The 14860-nt window shown below is 38.4% G+C and overlaps 1 protein-coding gene across 7 annotated transcripts in view; it reads left to right on the forward strand.

Annotated features, from left to right (window-relative positions):
• Nucleotides 1-14860, forward strand: part of PEX5L (peroxisomal biogenesis factor 5 like) — a gene marked incomplete at both ends in the record, with an annotated part of 183943 nt that overhangs the window by 95839 nt on the left and 73244 nt on the right. For 3 of the 7 annotated variants that reach the window (XM_082840546.1, XM_082840545.1, XM_082840547.1), the window contains 3 exons: nucleotides 8398-8592; nucleotides 11698-11821; nucleotides 13356-13452. In XM_082840546.1, coding sequence (XP_082696672.1) covers nucleotides 8398-8592; nucleotides 11698-11821; nucleotides 13356-13452 — 416 coding nt within the window. Of the gene's footprint in view, nucleotides 1-8397; nucleotides 8593-11694; nucleotides 11822-13355; nucleotides 13453-14860 lie in introns of all 7 variants that reach the window. The other 4 variants (XM_082840542.1, XM_082840543.1, XM_082840548.1 and 1 more) reach the window with 2 other exon arrangements.

Consider the following 14860-nt stretch of genomic DNA (forward strand, 5'->3'; position numbering starts at 1 on the left):
AATTCAACACGTATTTAAAATAAAATCCTCCAGAAAGTGGGCATAGAGGGAACTTACCTCACCTAATAAAGGCCATATATGACAAACCCACAGCCAACATCGTTCTCAGTGGTGAAAAACGGAAACCATTTCTGCTAAGATCAGGAACAAGACAAGGTTGCCCACTCTGCCGCTATTATTCAACATAGTTTTTGAAGTTTTAGCCACAGCAATCAGATAAGAAAAAGAAATAAAAGGAATCCAAATCAGAAAAGGAGAAGTAAAACTGTCACTGTTTGTAGATGACATGGTACTATACGTAGAGAATCCTAAAGATGCTACCAGAAAACTACTAGAGCTAATCAATGAATTTGGTAAAGTAGCTGGATACAAAATTAACACACAGAAATCTCTTGCATTCCTATACACTAATGATAAAAAATCTGCAAGAGAAAATAAGGAAACACTCCCATTTACCATTGCAACAAAAAGAATAAAATACCTAGGAATAAATCTACCTAGGGAGACAAAAGACCTGTATGCAGAACACTATAAGACATTGATGAAAGAAATTAAAGATGATACAAACAGGTGGAGAGTTATACCATGTTCTTGGAAGAATCAACATTGTGAAAATGACTGTACTACCCAAAGCAATCTATAGATTCATTACAATCCCTATCAAACTACCGATGGCATTTTTCACAGAACTAGAACAAAAAATTTCACAATTTATATGGAAACACAAAAGACCCCAAATAGCCAAAGCAATCTTGAAAAAGAAAAATGGAGCTGGAGGAATCAGGCTCCTGGATTTCAGACTATACTACGAAGCTACAGTAATCAATACAGTATGGTACTGGCACAAAAACAGAAATATAGATCAATGGAACAGGATAGAAAGCCCAGAGATAAACCCACACACATATGGTCAACTTACTTTTGATAAAGGACGCAAGAATATACAATGGAGAAAAGACAGCCTTTTCAGTAAGTGGTGCTGGAAAAACTGGACAGCTACATGTAAAAGAATGAAACTAGAACACTCCCTAACACCATACACAAAAATAAACTCAAAATGGATTAAAGACCTAAATGTAAGGCCACACACTACAAAACTCTTAGAGGAATACATAGGCAGAGCACTCTATGACATAAATCACAGCAAGCTCCTTTTTGACCCACCTCCTAGAGAAAGGGAAATAAAAATAAACTAATGGGACCTAATGAAACAAAAGCTTTTGCACAGCAAAGGAAACCATAAACAAGACAAAAAGACAACCCTCAGGATGGGAGAAATATTTGCAAACGAAGCAACTGACAAAGGATTAATCTCCAAAAAACACCAGCAGCTCATGCAGCTCAATATCCAAAAAACAAACAACCCAATCCAAAAATGGGAAGAAGACCTAAATAGACATTTCTCCAAAGAAGATATACAGATTGCCAACAAACACATGAAAGGATGCTCAACATCATTAATCATTAGAGAAATGGAAATCAAAACTACAATGAGGTATCACCTCACACCGGTCAGAATGGCCATCATCAAAAAATCTACAAACAATAAATGCTGGAGAGGGTGTGGAGAAAAGGGAACCCTCTTGCACTGTTGGTGGGAATGTAAATTGATACAGCCACTATGGAGAACAGTATGGAGGTTCCTTAGAAAACTACAAATAGAACTACCATATGACCCAGCAATCCCACTACTGGGCATATACCCAGAGAAAACCATAATTCAAAAAGAGTCATGGGGGCTTCCCTGGTGGGACAGGGGTTAAGAATCCACCTGCCAATGCAGGGGACACAGGTTTGAGCCCTGGTCCGGAAATATCCCACATGCCATGGAACAACTAAGCCCATGTGCCACAACAACTCAGCCTGAGCTCTAGAGCCCGCGAGCCACAACTGTTGAAGCCCGCGTGCCTAGAGCCTGTGCTCTGCAACAAGAGAAGCCACCGCAAGCCCACACACCGCAACGAAGAGTAACCCCTGCTCACCGCAGCTAGAGAAAGCCCAAGCGCAGCAACGAAGACCCAATGCAGCCAAAAATAAATAAATAAAATAAATTTATTAAAAAAAATAAAAAAGAGTCATGTACCACAATGTTCATTGCAGCTCTATTTACAATAGCCAGGACATGCAAGCAACCTAAGTGTCCATCAACAGATGAACGGATAAAGAATATGTGGCACATATATACAATGGAATATTCCCCAGCCATAAAAAGAAACGAAATTGAGTTCTTTGTAGTGAGGTGGATGGACCTAGAGACTGTCACACAGAGTGAAGTAAGTCAGAAAGAGAAAAATACTGTATGCTAACACATATATATGTAATCTAAGAAATATATAAATAAAAAATGGTTCTGAAGAACTTAGGGGCAGGACAGGAATAAAGACTCAGACATAGAGAATGGACTTGAGGACACAGCAAGGGGGAAGGGTAAGCTGGGATGAAGTGAGAGAGTGACATGGACATATATACACTACCAAATGTAAAATAGATAGCTAGTGGGAAGCAGCCACATAGCACAGGGAGATCAGCTCAGTGCTTTGTGTCCACCTAGAGGGATGGGATAGGGAGGGTAGGAGGGAGACAAAAGAGGGAAGCGATATGGGGATATATGTATACATATAGCTGATTTACTTTGTTATACAGCATAAACTAACACACCACTGTAAAGCAATTATACTCCAATAAAGATGTAAAAAAAAAGATAATTGGACAGTTAAATATGGTGCCCATATGTAACCTAAACAGAAGAGCACTCTAGAGCTATGTGTTTAGAAGAACTTAAATTTGAAAAATAAAATCAGCATTGTTGCAGAACTGCAATATTTGCTCAAACCATAAAAAAAAAAAAAGAAAATTCACTCTGACAATTTTTCTGTGATAATTGGAATATTTACTCAATTTTTAACATATTTACTGGAATTATTAAATTTAATCATCTTAGTCTTTGTTTTATTTGTACCACCTTGACTGTTGCTCTTTTTAAATATATTTTTTATCTTCTTTTCTGTCAAAAAAATATATATATATATATTTATATATATATGTCAAGGCAGAAACACTATATTTTTGTTAATCCCTAAGGATTATAGTTCTTTTTTAAAATTATTCCAGACCCACAATTTATATCTCAATATGCAACATAATTCACATTATTATACATTTTTAAAAAGGAGAAACTTTAGCATACGAACATCTTAGAAAGAATTCTAACATGGTCCAATAATTTTATAGCTATAGTTTCTGGGCAAAAGGTATAGTTATCATTTTCTGTCCAAATTTTTAATAGTCATTTTAAATGGAACATCATTTCAGAATAGTATGAAATTACATTGCGAAATCAGGACAGTCGTTGAACATTACGTGCCTATTACATCCCAAGCATTATGTATGTCTTTACACTTAAGGAATGGATAATAAACAATCTTGGAGTAAAATATGGGGCAGAACCTGCTTTAAGTTGTACCAAGTCAATCAAATAGAAATTTGAAGAACCTTATATTAAGATGAGAGGCTTTTATACTCGGCATTTTCTTCCAATGAAAAAATTAAGCCAGTGTGCCACCATCTTGACAAGTCTTTAAATATATAAAGAATGTAGTTCTTATATAACTTAACACAAAGTAAACAATATAGCAATTATCTCTTCCAAAGGTCAGTCAAATGCAGGGTTTTTTCTCTCTGACCCTAAAAGAACATATCAATCTTCTACCTCATAGAAGTTCTAAATTGTAATTTTGTTCTTAAGTATTTCAATTTTTTTTTTTTTTACTTTCTGCTTGTTTCTACATTAAGATTAACTTTTGTCATCCAGTGATGATGACTTCAAGCTGATCAAATAAGGATGTTTTCCGTTTTTTTGCCATTAACATCCTAAATTATCTTTTATTCTTCTGTAATCTAGGTAGACAGTTAATTCCTCGACCCTCTTAAACTGTGTCCCTAAATGGTAGGTAGACCAAGATTGCTAATACCCTTGATTTTTAAATGGCAAATATATATTTATACAGATGCATGTAAAAAATGCTCTGACAGTAACTAGAAAATAGATATTTTTAAGATATTGCTTATGTTATAGGACAAGTAATTACTATAAAACTTGCAATAATAACTTCTTGTCCTATAATCTCCCAAAAATATTATATATGTCAAAGTACAGGAAAGACTCTTCTGAAAAGCAAGAAGAATAGGGGGTCCTTGGTTTACATTTATCAATCTACATAATCTAAAAATAATTTATCCATAATCTTGAGCTATTAAGTGGACAGTTACTATAGAAACATTTTTCAAGATTTAAAAAATAAGAGTATCACTCCTTGGTATGGGACCTGTATACCTATCAAAGAGACCCCTATATATAAGGGAAAAGATACCCTTAACAAAGTTCACAATGCCATCACAGCCACCTAATTAAATATCTTAACTGCAGAATTAGTGTAATTTTTCCAAATACATTTTTATAAAACCCAAATAGCCATGAACCCAATGGCATGCCACTTTAGAGAACTTAGAAATTTGGGAAGTAGCTTTAATTATGTATTCCAATAAAAAGGCAAAAGTTGGTTGAATTATTTAAGTCCAATTTATCTATTTGACATCACTGGCAAAATCCTTCCTAAAGGAGTTTGCTTTGTAAGCATTGTATTAAAGAATTCCATGTTTTCTGGAATGCCAGAGTAGCTTACAAATCAGAACAGAGATCCCATCAGCTCCTTGCAGCACATTCTGTGACTGCCCCAGTCAGGGCTGTCCATGGTCTGTCCTCTCTGACCACTCCTTGTAGTTTTATTCCTTTAGAGAAAATCACTGAAAATCTGAGGCTCATTATACAGTAGTGGTGTTAATAGCACTGTACTTGCCATTAAAGTATCAAATCAGTGCTTCATAATAGGTGCTACCTTATCCTAACCGTTCTAAGCTGCCTCACCTCCTAGGGTCCAAGTAATCTAGTACTCATAAACATCTTCAGTGCCCTGTGGGAGCCTTCCAGTTCAATAGGTTGTGATCTTCAATCATGTGTCCTTGAGAGAGATAGAAACAAATACTTATATAACACATTACATCTTCTATCTTTAGGAAATTCCACCCAGTGGAATTGTTATCAAAAAAAAAAGAGTTTTCGAGATTGCCAACTATTTAAATTATGCCTCAGACTACGCAAACTGGCAAATAATTGGTAGCTAAACAAAAAATAATCAAAGCCACATCAACAGGGTCAGCACATTGCTTCCAAGTTCACATAAAGTCTAGAGAGAAATGGTGAAGAGCACAGGCTTGGGGGTGATGGGACTGTGTTTGAATCCTCTATGGACACTGACCTACCAGCTATATTATTTTCCTATTGCTGCTGTAACAAATTGCGACAAATTCAGTGGCTTAAAACAACATAAATTTATTATCCTACAATTCTGGAACTCAGCTGTCCTAAAAATCAAGGTGTCAGGAGGGCTGCATTCCTTCTGGAGGCTCTAAAGGAGAATTCATTTCCTTGCCTTTTCCATGGTACCTAGAATTCCTTGGTTTGTGGCCCCATATTCTATCTCCAAAGCCAACAGCATAGCATCTTCAAGTCACTCTCTTTCCTTATCTCCTCTCTTTCTCTCACGCTCTCTCTCTGTCGCTCTCACACAATTGTACACACACAATTTCACTTCCACTATAACAGATGATTATTTTAATTTAAACACAAATTCTGGGACACAAACCTTCATGTGCCTAAGAGAATCTTTAAAATCAGATTAAGAAAATCAGTAGAGCAGACACCCCCTTCCATGCTATCGAAGAAGCTATGCTATCTTCGAACCCCGTATGAAACAGTGAGACCCCTTATTTTTATTTTAACTAAAGTGCACACCACACGCACGCACACACACGCACACTCACACACGAAAATGAGATTTGTCTTTCTTCACAAAGTGAAAGGCTGAACACATCCTTCTATGCTTTTGAAATTGTGTTCCCCAGGGACTCTCTCAGCTTCAAGCTTGCCATTCAACCTCCAAGGCACCCTCTTCATCAACTATAACAAATAGGGCCTTTTGTCTGTGCTGAGCAGTTGTTTCACATTTGCTGGGAAAAGAACAAAGGAACAGAGAGCTCAGAACAAACTCAGGAAGTGCTGAGGACAGTTTGGAGGGGAAAAAACGTTACTGAGGCAAGTTTGAATTCGCAATTCAGTCTTTGAGCAATTCATTTATTCTGAATGGTAAGAAAGATATAGAATTAAATTAATACTCATCAGTTATTATTCTGTAACAAATGTACTTCCTATATGCAAGCAGACGAGTCCTATGTAATTTGTTTCTAAAGGAAGTGTAGGAGCAAGTGACTAATTCTTAATTGTTTGCGCAATTAGTAAAAAGACATATATGGCATTCCAGAGACTGTTATCCACTTCCTTCCTTCTGTTTTAAGGAAATCACGGTGGGCCTATAGAACCCCTGCCAACACAACCGTAGCCTGGAAATTTCCATTTAAACATTCAAAGGATATGAAATGTGTGGCATCCTAGCCTACCTTGGTTGCTTGCTGCGCTTACATTTTAGACATCAAGCCAGGCAGCTGAGCTCGGAAAGCTACTCTTTTCCCCCCACATTCAAGTACTTGCCGGCCACAAAATACTCCTCGTAGCTCAGAGCATCTTGCATTGGAAAGTGGCTCCTGTCTCCTCAGGAAGACTGGGACAAGATAAGCTCAGATGAGATGACACTTTCAGGCCTTTTCATGAAAAATTTACTTCATAGCATCTTCTGTAGAACCAATATCTTGTCTCATCCTCCATTTTATTCCCGGTGGTGTTTCCTCTTTCTGTCCATGTATGCATCTGATTCTTGCCTGAAACAGAGAGGAGTGGGGAAAATAGGAGAGCAAGAAAAAGGAAAAGGAAAGAAAAGCATCACAAATTGGCCACCAAAGAATGGAAATAACATTTACTGAATACCTACAGTATGCCTGGCACTTTACACATTTGACTTACAGATTAGATAATTTAATCTTCCTATCATACCTAAAGGACAGACTTAATTCTGCATTTTTCAGATGAGGACACTGAAACTCAGAGAGGTCCAGAAGCTTACTCCAAGTCACACAGCTAAGCGGTGGTAGAGCCAGGTCTTTCCACGTCACCATTATAACATCCAACTGTTGTAATTTGTAACTGCAATCAGAAAGCAAGATTACTGAGAGTAAAGATTCTATCCTAAGAATCCCGTAGGATGGTTAGCTCGTGAGGAGCTCAGCGTTCAGTACTAAAGAAATCCTGGTTGTGAAATTAATTAAGCCCCGGCCCTGCCTTGAATGCAAGTGGGAAATAGATGGAAGAGTGTTGAGATGTCAACAAAAATCCATTTCCTACCAAGAGACAAGCCGGGAGATCAAAGAGGAGAAGGAGAGGTGCGGAGGTTGTAGACGGTGCTGGGAAGGGTTTGCACAAGGAGTGTCCCTGTCACTTGAATGGCTTTCCTAAGCTAGCCGGGTGAAGAGACCCTAGGTCAGGCCAGTTCAGAAGCCAGCCCCCCAGGTGCCAGGGCTGAAAGAGAGGTAGGGCTGGAGGGACTTTTTCTAATAGGAATTTTCCATTTCTCACAATGAGTTAGTCAAACACTTGCACTTATGAGAAAGAAGAATGAAGGGTTACAGAGCTTGCCTTTTTAATTCTCATTTGCCTAGTTTGCATTTGAACAAATTATTAGTTCTGCCTTCATCAGAGTATTTAACACAGTGTAATCAACCTGCTGGGAAGTAAAAGTGTAACCATTTTATGGTTTGTTACACTGAAATTTAAATTTGCATATTAAGCACCAAAGGCATTAACATGTGTACCCTATTCATTAACTATGGATTATAAAATACCTCTCTAGTGTGAGCCCAAACAGCAAGCCGTTTTCTGATTGAACTGCTTAATTAAATAAAAGATTATTAACAGCATTCCTTTATACCCTGGATACTTTAGTAGTTTGAAATTAAAGCACAGAGACATTCAGAAACTACCAAATCTTCCTCATCACTGTTTTGCAAGCATCTCTCTGAATATGATAGATTGACCCTGCTCTGGAAAAACTGCACTCTGAAATAAACCTCTTTATAAAGCAAAGCCATAAAGTAAATAGTACCTGAACTCAGATTCAATTTTATCATTTTGATTCCGTTCAAACCTTCATCACTGGTGAGGCTGGTCTAAGTCCTGCAGATTTCTACCATGACAAATAAAGGAGGACATGCAGCAAGCTTCCCAGTCTAAATACAAACTATTTTTATAAATCAGTGGTGAGCTAACTTAATTTGGTTCTTCTAACCTACACTACAAACACAAAATCCTTCTGCACCCAACTGAAACCTATTTTTAAAAAATAATTTCAGAGCAGTGAGTGAGCTTCTCTTAACCTCTTCCATCTTTGATAGTATTGACCACAGGTTTAGATCTCCTTGACCTGAGTGAACCCGTCTCTCAAACCCCAACCAAAGCCAAGAAGTTGGAGACCTCATCGAAAACCTCATCCCTCAAGAAAAAGGTTGATGGGCCTGACCTCATCAGTGCGGATGCTGAGCAGAGAGGCCAGGCTCTCCGAAACCCAGAGACGGCATCCCTAGACTTAGGTAAGGCAATAGCTCGTGTCTGCTGCTGTTCACTTGTGCTTAATACAACAAGGAAGTTCTACAAATGACATTAAAACCATGGACAAACAGTAGAAAAGATTAATTCTATGTAGGTAACTGGACAGGACACACTTCTTTGTGCTTAGATTAAATAGCAGTTGGGGAGCTCAACTTTGCAGAACTGGTGTGGATTTATACATTTATTTGTACAACCCATGTGTATTGAGTTTCTGATAGATGGCAGGTACCACACTAGGCACTGGAGTTACAATAAAAATAAGACACGAATCTTGCTCTCTAGGAGAATTCAGTCTAGAGGGGAAGAGAGTCTAGAAAGAGAAAACTCTAACCCAAGGTCCAGGAACAGCCAGAAGGAACAGTAACATGTAACATGTGTAGGGATATGTCCAATACAATAATAACAGCTGCCATTCACTGATGACTTACAATGTCCAGAACCGTGCTACGTGATTTACATATATTAGCCTGTTAATTCATCACAACTCTTTGAAATGAATGAGGAACCAAATTTTCAAATTTAAATAACTTGCCCAAGATCCCAGTTAGTATGAGGAAGAGCTGGAATTTGAGCCAAGCTCTAATTAACTTCAAAGCCTGTACTTCTCTCCACTGTACATCTTCCCGAGAAAGGAGACCTTAACCTCAGATCATGGAACCAGTCAATTAAGCTCCCCTTTCTTAAGAAAAAGAAAGGTAACAGTTATTTCAGAAAGCCAAGGGAAACATGGATGGGTAAGTATCCATAAAATGAGCGTATTAGTAACTTATCCATAAAGTTACAAAGGTTAAAGGGGATATACATATATGTAAAATCGCTTAGCACTGTGATATATACATGTTCGATGGCCATGAATTCATTTATTCATTTGTTCAGTAAACATTTCTCTAAATATCTGTTGTGTTCCATACTATGTGCTGGAAATACAAAGATAAATAATATAAGCTTTCTGCCCCTTGGTAAGTATACAGTCTAGTGGAGAGATAGAAAAAAGATTAAAATAATTATAATAAAATATGTACTATGTGCTGCAATAAAGCAAAGCCCAGGTTAAGCCCCTCACCCCACCAGGGGGTTATAGAAGGTGCCTTATAGGAGGTACTATATGAGCAGTCTTGAAGGTTGAGTAAGAATTTGCCAGATGAAAAATATGGATCAGAGAGAGGTGGGAAGGAAGGGGCAGGGCATTCCTGATGCAGAAGAGAAAGGGAGTCACACACAAGTAGACAAACACAGAAAGGTGCCTTTTCAAGCAAATACAAGCACTGCTACAGTATTCAAGAACGGTAGAGTACTGAGAAATAAATCTGAGCGTCACCAGGGGTCAGATAATGGGAGTTCTTGGATGCCAGGTCGTTAAGTTTGTGGGGAGGGCAGGGTTGAAGGGTTTTTACTCAGAGGAGTGACATCAACAGATTCTACTTTAGAAAAAATTTTCTCTTTTGGATGTGTGGAGAAAGGAATGGAGGCAGGGAGACAATACAGGCATGTAAGAGAGTGACAGAGGGGATAGTGAGAGGCAGATGAGTTCAAAAATAAATAAATAAAAACAAGACTTGTGGACTGGGTAGATATATGCATGCCAGCAAGGAAGAGATATAGAATGTGCCAAACTCTGTGATGAGGGTAAAGAGGAGAAGGTGGGGGGGGGGGGGATGTCAAGGTGGAAATTGTCAAGTTCAGTTTTGAACCTGTTATATATGAGGAAACTGGGGAGCTTCTCTGTAGAGATGTCCAATGGACTGTTAAATGTGTAAATCTAGAACTCAGGAAAGAGAACCAAGCAGGAAATAGAGATTTGAAAGTCAGAAGCCTATGAATAGCCATCACAGTCACAGGTGTAGATGAGCTCACCAAGGACAGATCATAGAGAAAGGGAAGAGAACCAGCACGCTGCTCAAACTGGTTGCACACACAGGATCTGCGCTCCTCTGCCACGTCACTTTTTGAGGCCTGTCTCTCTGGAGGAAAATTTTATTATTATTTCCTCATCATCCATGTGCTCTAGGTTTATTCCATTTCAATAAGTGAAATTTATACATATGCATAAGGGTATGTTAAATACATTACAATATAATATAATAAACACATAAATGATACTTTCATTTCTCTGCTTTTGAGAAAATGCCTTGTGAAGAAGTCATAAAAATTCTTAGTTAAGGGGGCTTCCCTGGTGGCGCAGTGGTTGAGAGTCCGCCTGCCGAGGCAGGGGACACGGGTTCGTGCCCTGGTCCGGGAAGATCCCACATGCCGCGGAGCGGCTGGGCCCGTGAGCCATGGCCGCTGAGCCTGTGCATCCGGAGCCTGTGCTCCGCGATGGGAGAGGCCACAACAGTGAGAGGCCCGCATACCGAAAAAAAAAAAAATTTCTTAGTTTAAACGACTTTAGAGGACACTGACTGCAAACCTACCTTTTTATAAACGAAAAAACTGGCCTCTAAGGTTGTCTAAGTGGATTGTTCACAGTCACACACCTGTTCATGAGAGGGAACCAGCCAGGTTCTTTGTAAGAATTCAGCCACAGGGAGACAATGGTCCTAGCATACACTAACTTTCTCCATTGCCTCCTTCCTCTCTATCCCCATTATAAATTCCCTTCTTTGGTGAAAAATTAGGTAGTCTATAACAAAACCTGTAAAAAGTGTCCCAGTTTCTTCCCACCACCTTTTAATAACAAGGCTCATCTCTTTAAACAGAATTTCTTTCCAGAAATGTGCCAGAAATGCCTCAAAGCCACCTCTTAGCTGGAGGCCCATAGGATAGTACTGCATATGCTCATTCTTTACCAGATCCCATGGGCTCATACACAAAATTCAGAATGCACACAGCTCTTGAAATAAATTCAGGTAAAAAAATATACTTGATTGTTTAACTGTAAAAGCAATCCCATTTCTCTTAATAGTTCTCATATTTATTTAGTTATACATGTTTTAATTAATTTTCTTGCAGCCTTTGATCTTGGGGTAGAAGAGCATCAGTTAATTAAAGTTCACTTGTATAAGACTTCTCAGTCTTAATCTCTCTTCTTCTCTCTGCACCTCGTATTCTCCCCCGTCCCCCTCACCCCCTTCTTGTCTCCTTAGTAGACATTCAAACACAACTGGAAAAATGGGATGATGTTAAGTTTCATGGAGATCGAAATAGCAAGGGACATCCCATGGCAGAGAGAAAATCAAGCTCATCTAGAACTGGATCAAAAGAACTTTTATGGTAAGATATTTTAATATCAGAAAATAGCCATAAAAAAAATGAAACTTTGCCATTTGCAGCAACATGGGTGGACTTGGAGGGCATTCTGCTAAGTAAGATAAATTAGACAGAGAAAGACAAATACTGTATGATATCACATGTGTGGAATCTAAAAAATATAACAAACTAGTGGATATAACAAAAACAGAAGTAGACCTGCAGATACAGAGAATAAACTAGTAGTTATCAGTTGAGGGGGCAGTATAGGGATGGGGGAGTGGGAAGTATAAACTATTGGGTGTAAGATAGGCTACAAGGATGTGTTGTACTACACGGGGAATAGCCAGTATTTTGTAATAACTGTAAATGGAGTGTAACCTTTAAAAATTGTATAAAGTTTTTTTAAATTTTAAAAATAAATTAAAATATTTTTTTAAAAACTAAAAAAAGAAAATAGCCATTTATGTGTCATATACTTGTCTACTGAAATAGCCAAAGAATTAAGTCAATCCAGATACTTGCTGCCATTTATAACCTCCTATTAATGTTAATTGTGGCTTCTAAAACTAAATTATTTCATCTTAATTGTCAAAAATTCAGCCAATAAGGATTTTGGTAGATTCATAATTTAATATTCAATATTTGTCCAATATTTGTTGATAATTTTCTGAACATGTAACTGAGCCAATCAAAATATGTGCATGTGTAATTTTACATATGTGTATATTCAATGTACAACATGAATAATAGTTAAATTAAATGTTTTTGGCTACACAGGTAACCTTTCTGACTTTCTTAATCACCACTGTCGGATAATGCACTAATTAAGTATATTCCATGGATGCCCATGAGAAAAACTAGCCACCTGAATTTTACCATGTTTTTTTTTTTGTTGTTTTTTGTTTTTTTGTGGTACGCGGGCCTCTCACTGTTGTGGCCTCTCCCATTGCGGAGCACAGGCTCCGGACGCGCAGGCTCAGCAGCCATGGCTCACAGGCCCAGCCGCTCCGCGGCATGAGGGATCTTCCCGGACCGGGGCACGAACCCGTGTCCCCTGCATTGGCAGGCGGACTCTCAACCACTGCGCCACCAGGGAGGCCCTTACCATGTTTTTAAAGCTTCCTAAAGGACGGCATGTTTCAGACTCCGGTTGCCCGTCACACATCTCCATTTATTATGACATTTCAAATTCTATATAAAGATCAAATCTCACTAAGACACTTTGTGAGAAGCTCCCCTCCCCACCCAAAAATTACTTTTTTAATGAAGCAGAACTCTGTAACAAAAATGGTTTTGCATTTATTTACTCTTTGCATGTAACTGGCCTGAATTCTAAATCAGTCAGAGAGAATAACACCTAACACATTGCAGCCACTTAAATTCCAAACGTGGTCATTATAATGGAAATAATATATGTTATCTTTTTCATCAAGTGTCTGTTGAGAGCTTTGTTACCATGGTTCTCAACGATCCAAATTAACCAGATTTCTTGACTGGGTTTCTAGGTGAATTCGCTTCTCGATTTACATTAATTTCCTCCATGTGTCCCTTGTAGGTCCTCAGAGCACAGATCTCAGCCAGAACTGAGTGGTGGGAAAAGCGCCCTGAACTCTGAGTCGGCTGCAGAGCTGGAATTGGTGCCTCCAACGCAGGTAACAAAACCAATTCCTCCGTGCACCTATCTTTACTAATAGATAATTTATGTCATAAATATTTAGAATTTCACCAGGAAAATCTGAAGTATTTTTTCCGTATTTTCTATTTCATATGCTTTCTCACTCCGTATCTATCTCAATGCTTAAAATAACTGATGAAAGATAGATAGATAGATTTGGCTGGAAAATGTGTCAATGAACTCACCATGTACTTAGCACTTTTTCCTTGTTCTACCACTTACTGTTACATTATTTTCCAATACAAAATCTGTTCTACTCCAGTATTAGCACAGTTTATGTAACAGGCACAAACAAGAGGAAATTACATCTTGAGCAGTCATTCACAACTTTGCCCTACAGACCAAGGTCCTCACACATCAGCATCCTGACTGTCACATTAAAATAAATTTGTTGCTAAGGAATAAATAATTATAGTATTAGCAATCATGATAATACTAAGAACTACCATTTGTGAGTACCCTCTAAGTATTAGGGACCTTGTGCTCTTCATATATTATATCTAATACTCAAGTAATCCTGTGAATTTTTATTGGACTCACTGTAAAGGTCTTTGAAGAGTCTTGGTAAAGTCAAAATCCTTTTACAGGGGCACCCAACTAATCACCAGTGGAAGTAGGGCATGTACCAGACCTGTCTGTCTGCTACTTGACCCTCGACTCCAGTGTAACTGGTTTGCCTGTGACTAGTGACCTTGGCTGGGCCAAGAAGGGCCATCAGCCTCAGTGTTTTCATTTGCTCAAACACTTTGCAAGGGTACAGCCTTGATCTCTTAAGAAATGTGTCCACGTTCACGCATCTACAATCCAGTTGGAAATAAGTGGGATGAAATGAGCAAGAGAGATTTTCTTGAGTTTACTAGATAAGGTATTGAAACTAAGAGGGAAGATGTATTGTCTGAAGTGAGTAAAGGGATAAGTATGATAATAGCAAATATTATTGAGTGCTATGAGAAGGCCTTCTAATACATATTAATTAGCTCACTTGATCCTGACCAATGACTCTACGAGTTAAGTGTATTTTTTAACCCCATTTTATAGAGGGGGAAACTAAGGCACAGTGAGAGTAAGGAAAATTGTCGACGCACTCACAACCAGTAAGCGGCAGAGGGCAGGAGGACGCAGTTAGGAAATGGAAGGCATCTGGAAACCTAGGCCATTAACAGCGCCTCCACGTGCACCTCACCCTCCACAAGAGAGAGGCGGGCATTACTGCTCCCAGACCTCAGTCGGAAAACAAGTCAGCTAACTTCCAGAACAAATAACCCTGGGAAGCTTAATGAATTGTAAATGTAGCGTGAAAATGTATTTTCTTCATCTTTGTTCATTCTGAATGTATCCTTTTAAAAAGCAAATTGATAACATTTATTAGAGAAACATTCTTGATA

Source organism: Leucopleurus acutus, assembly GCF_964270905.1.
Source record: "Leucopleurus acutus genome assembly, chromosome: 5".
NCBI lineage: Eukaryota > Metazoa > Chordata > Mammalia > Artiodactyla > Delphinidae > Leucopleurus > Leucopleurus acutus.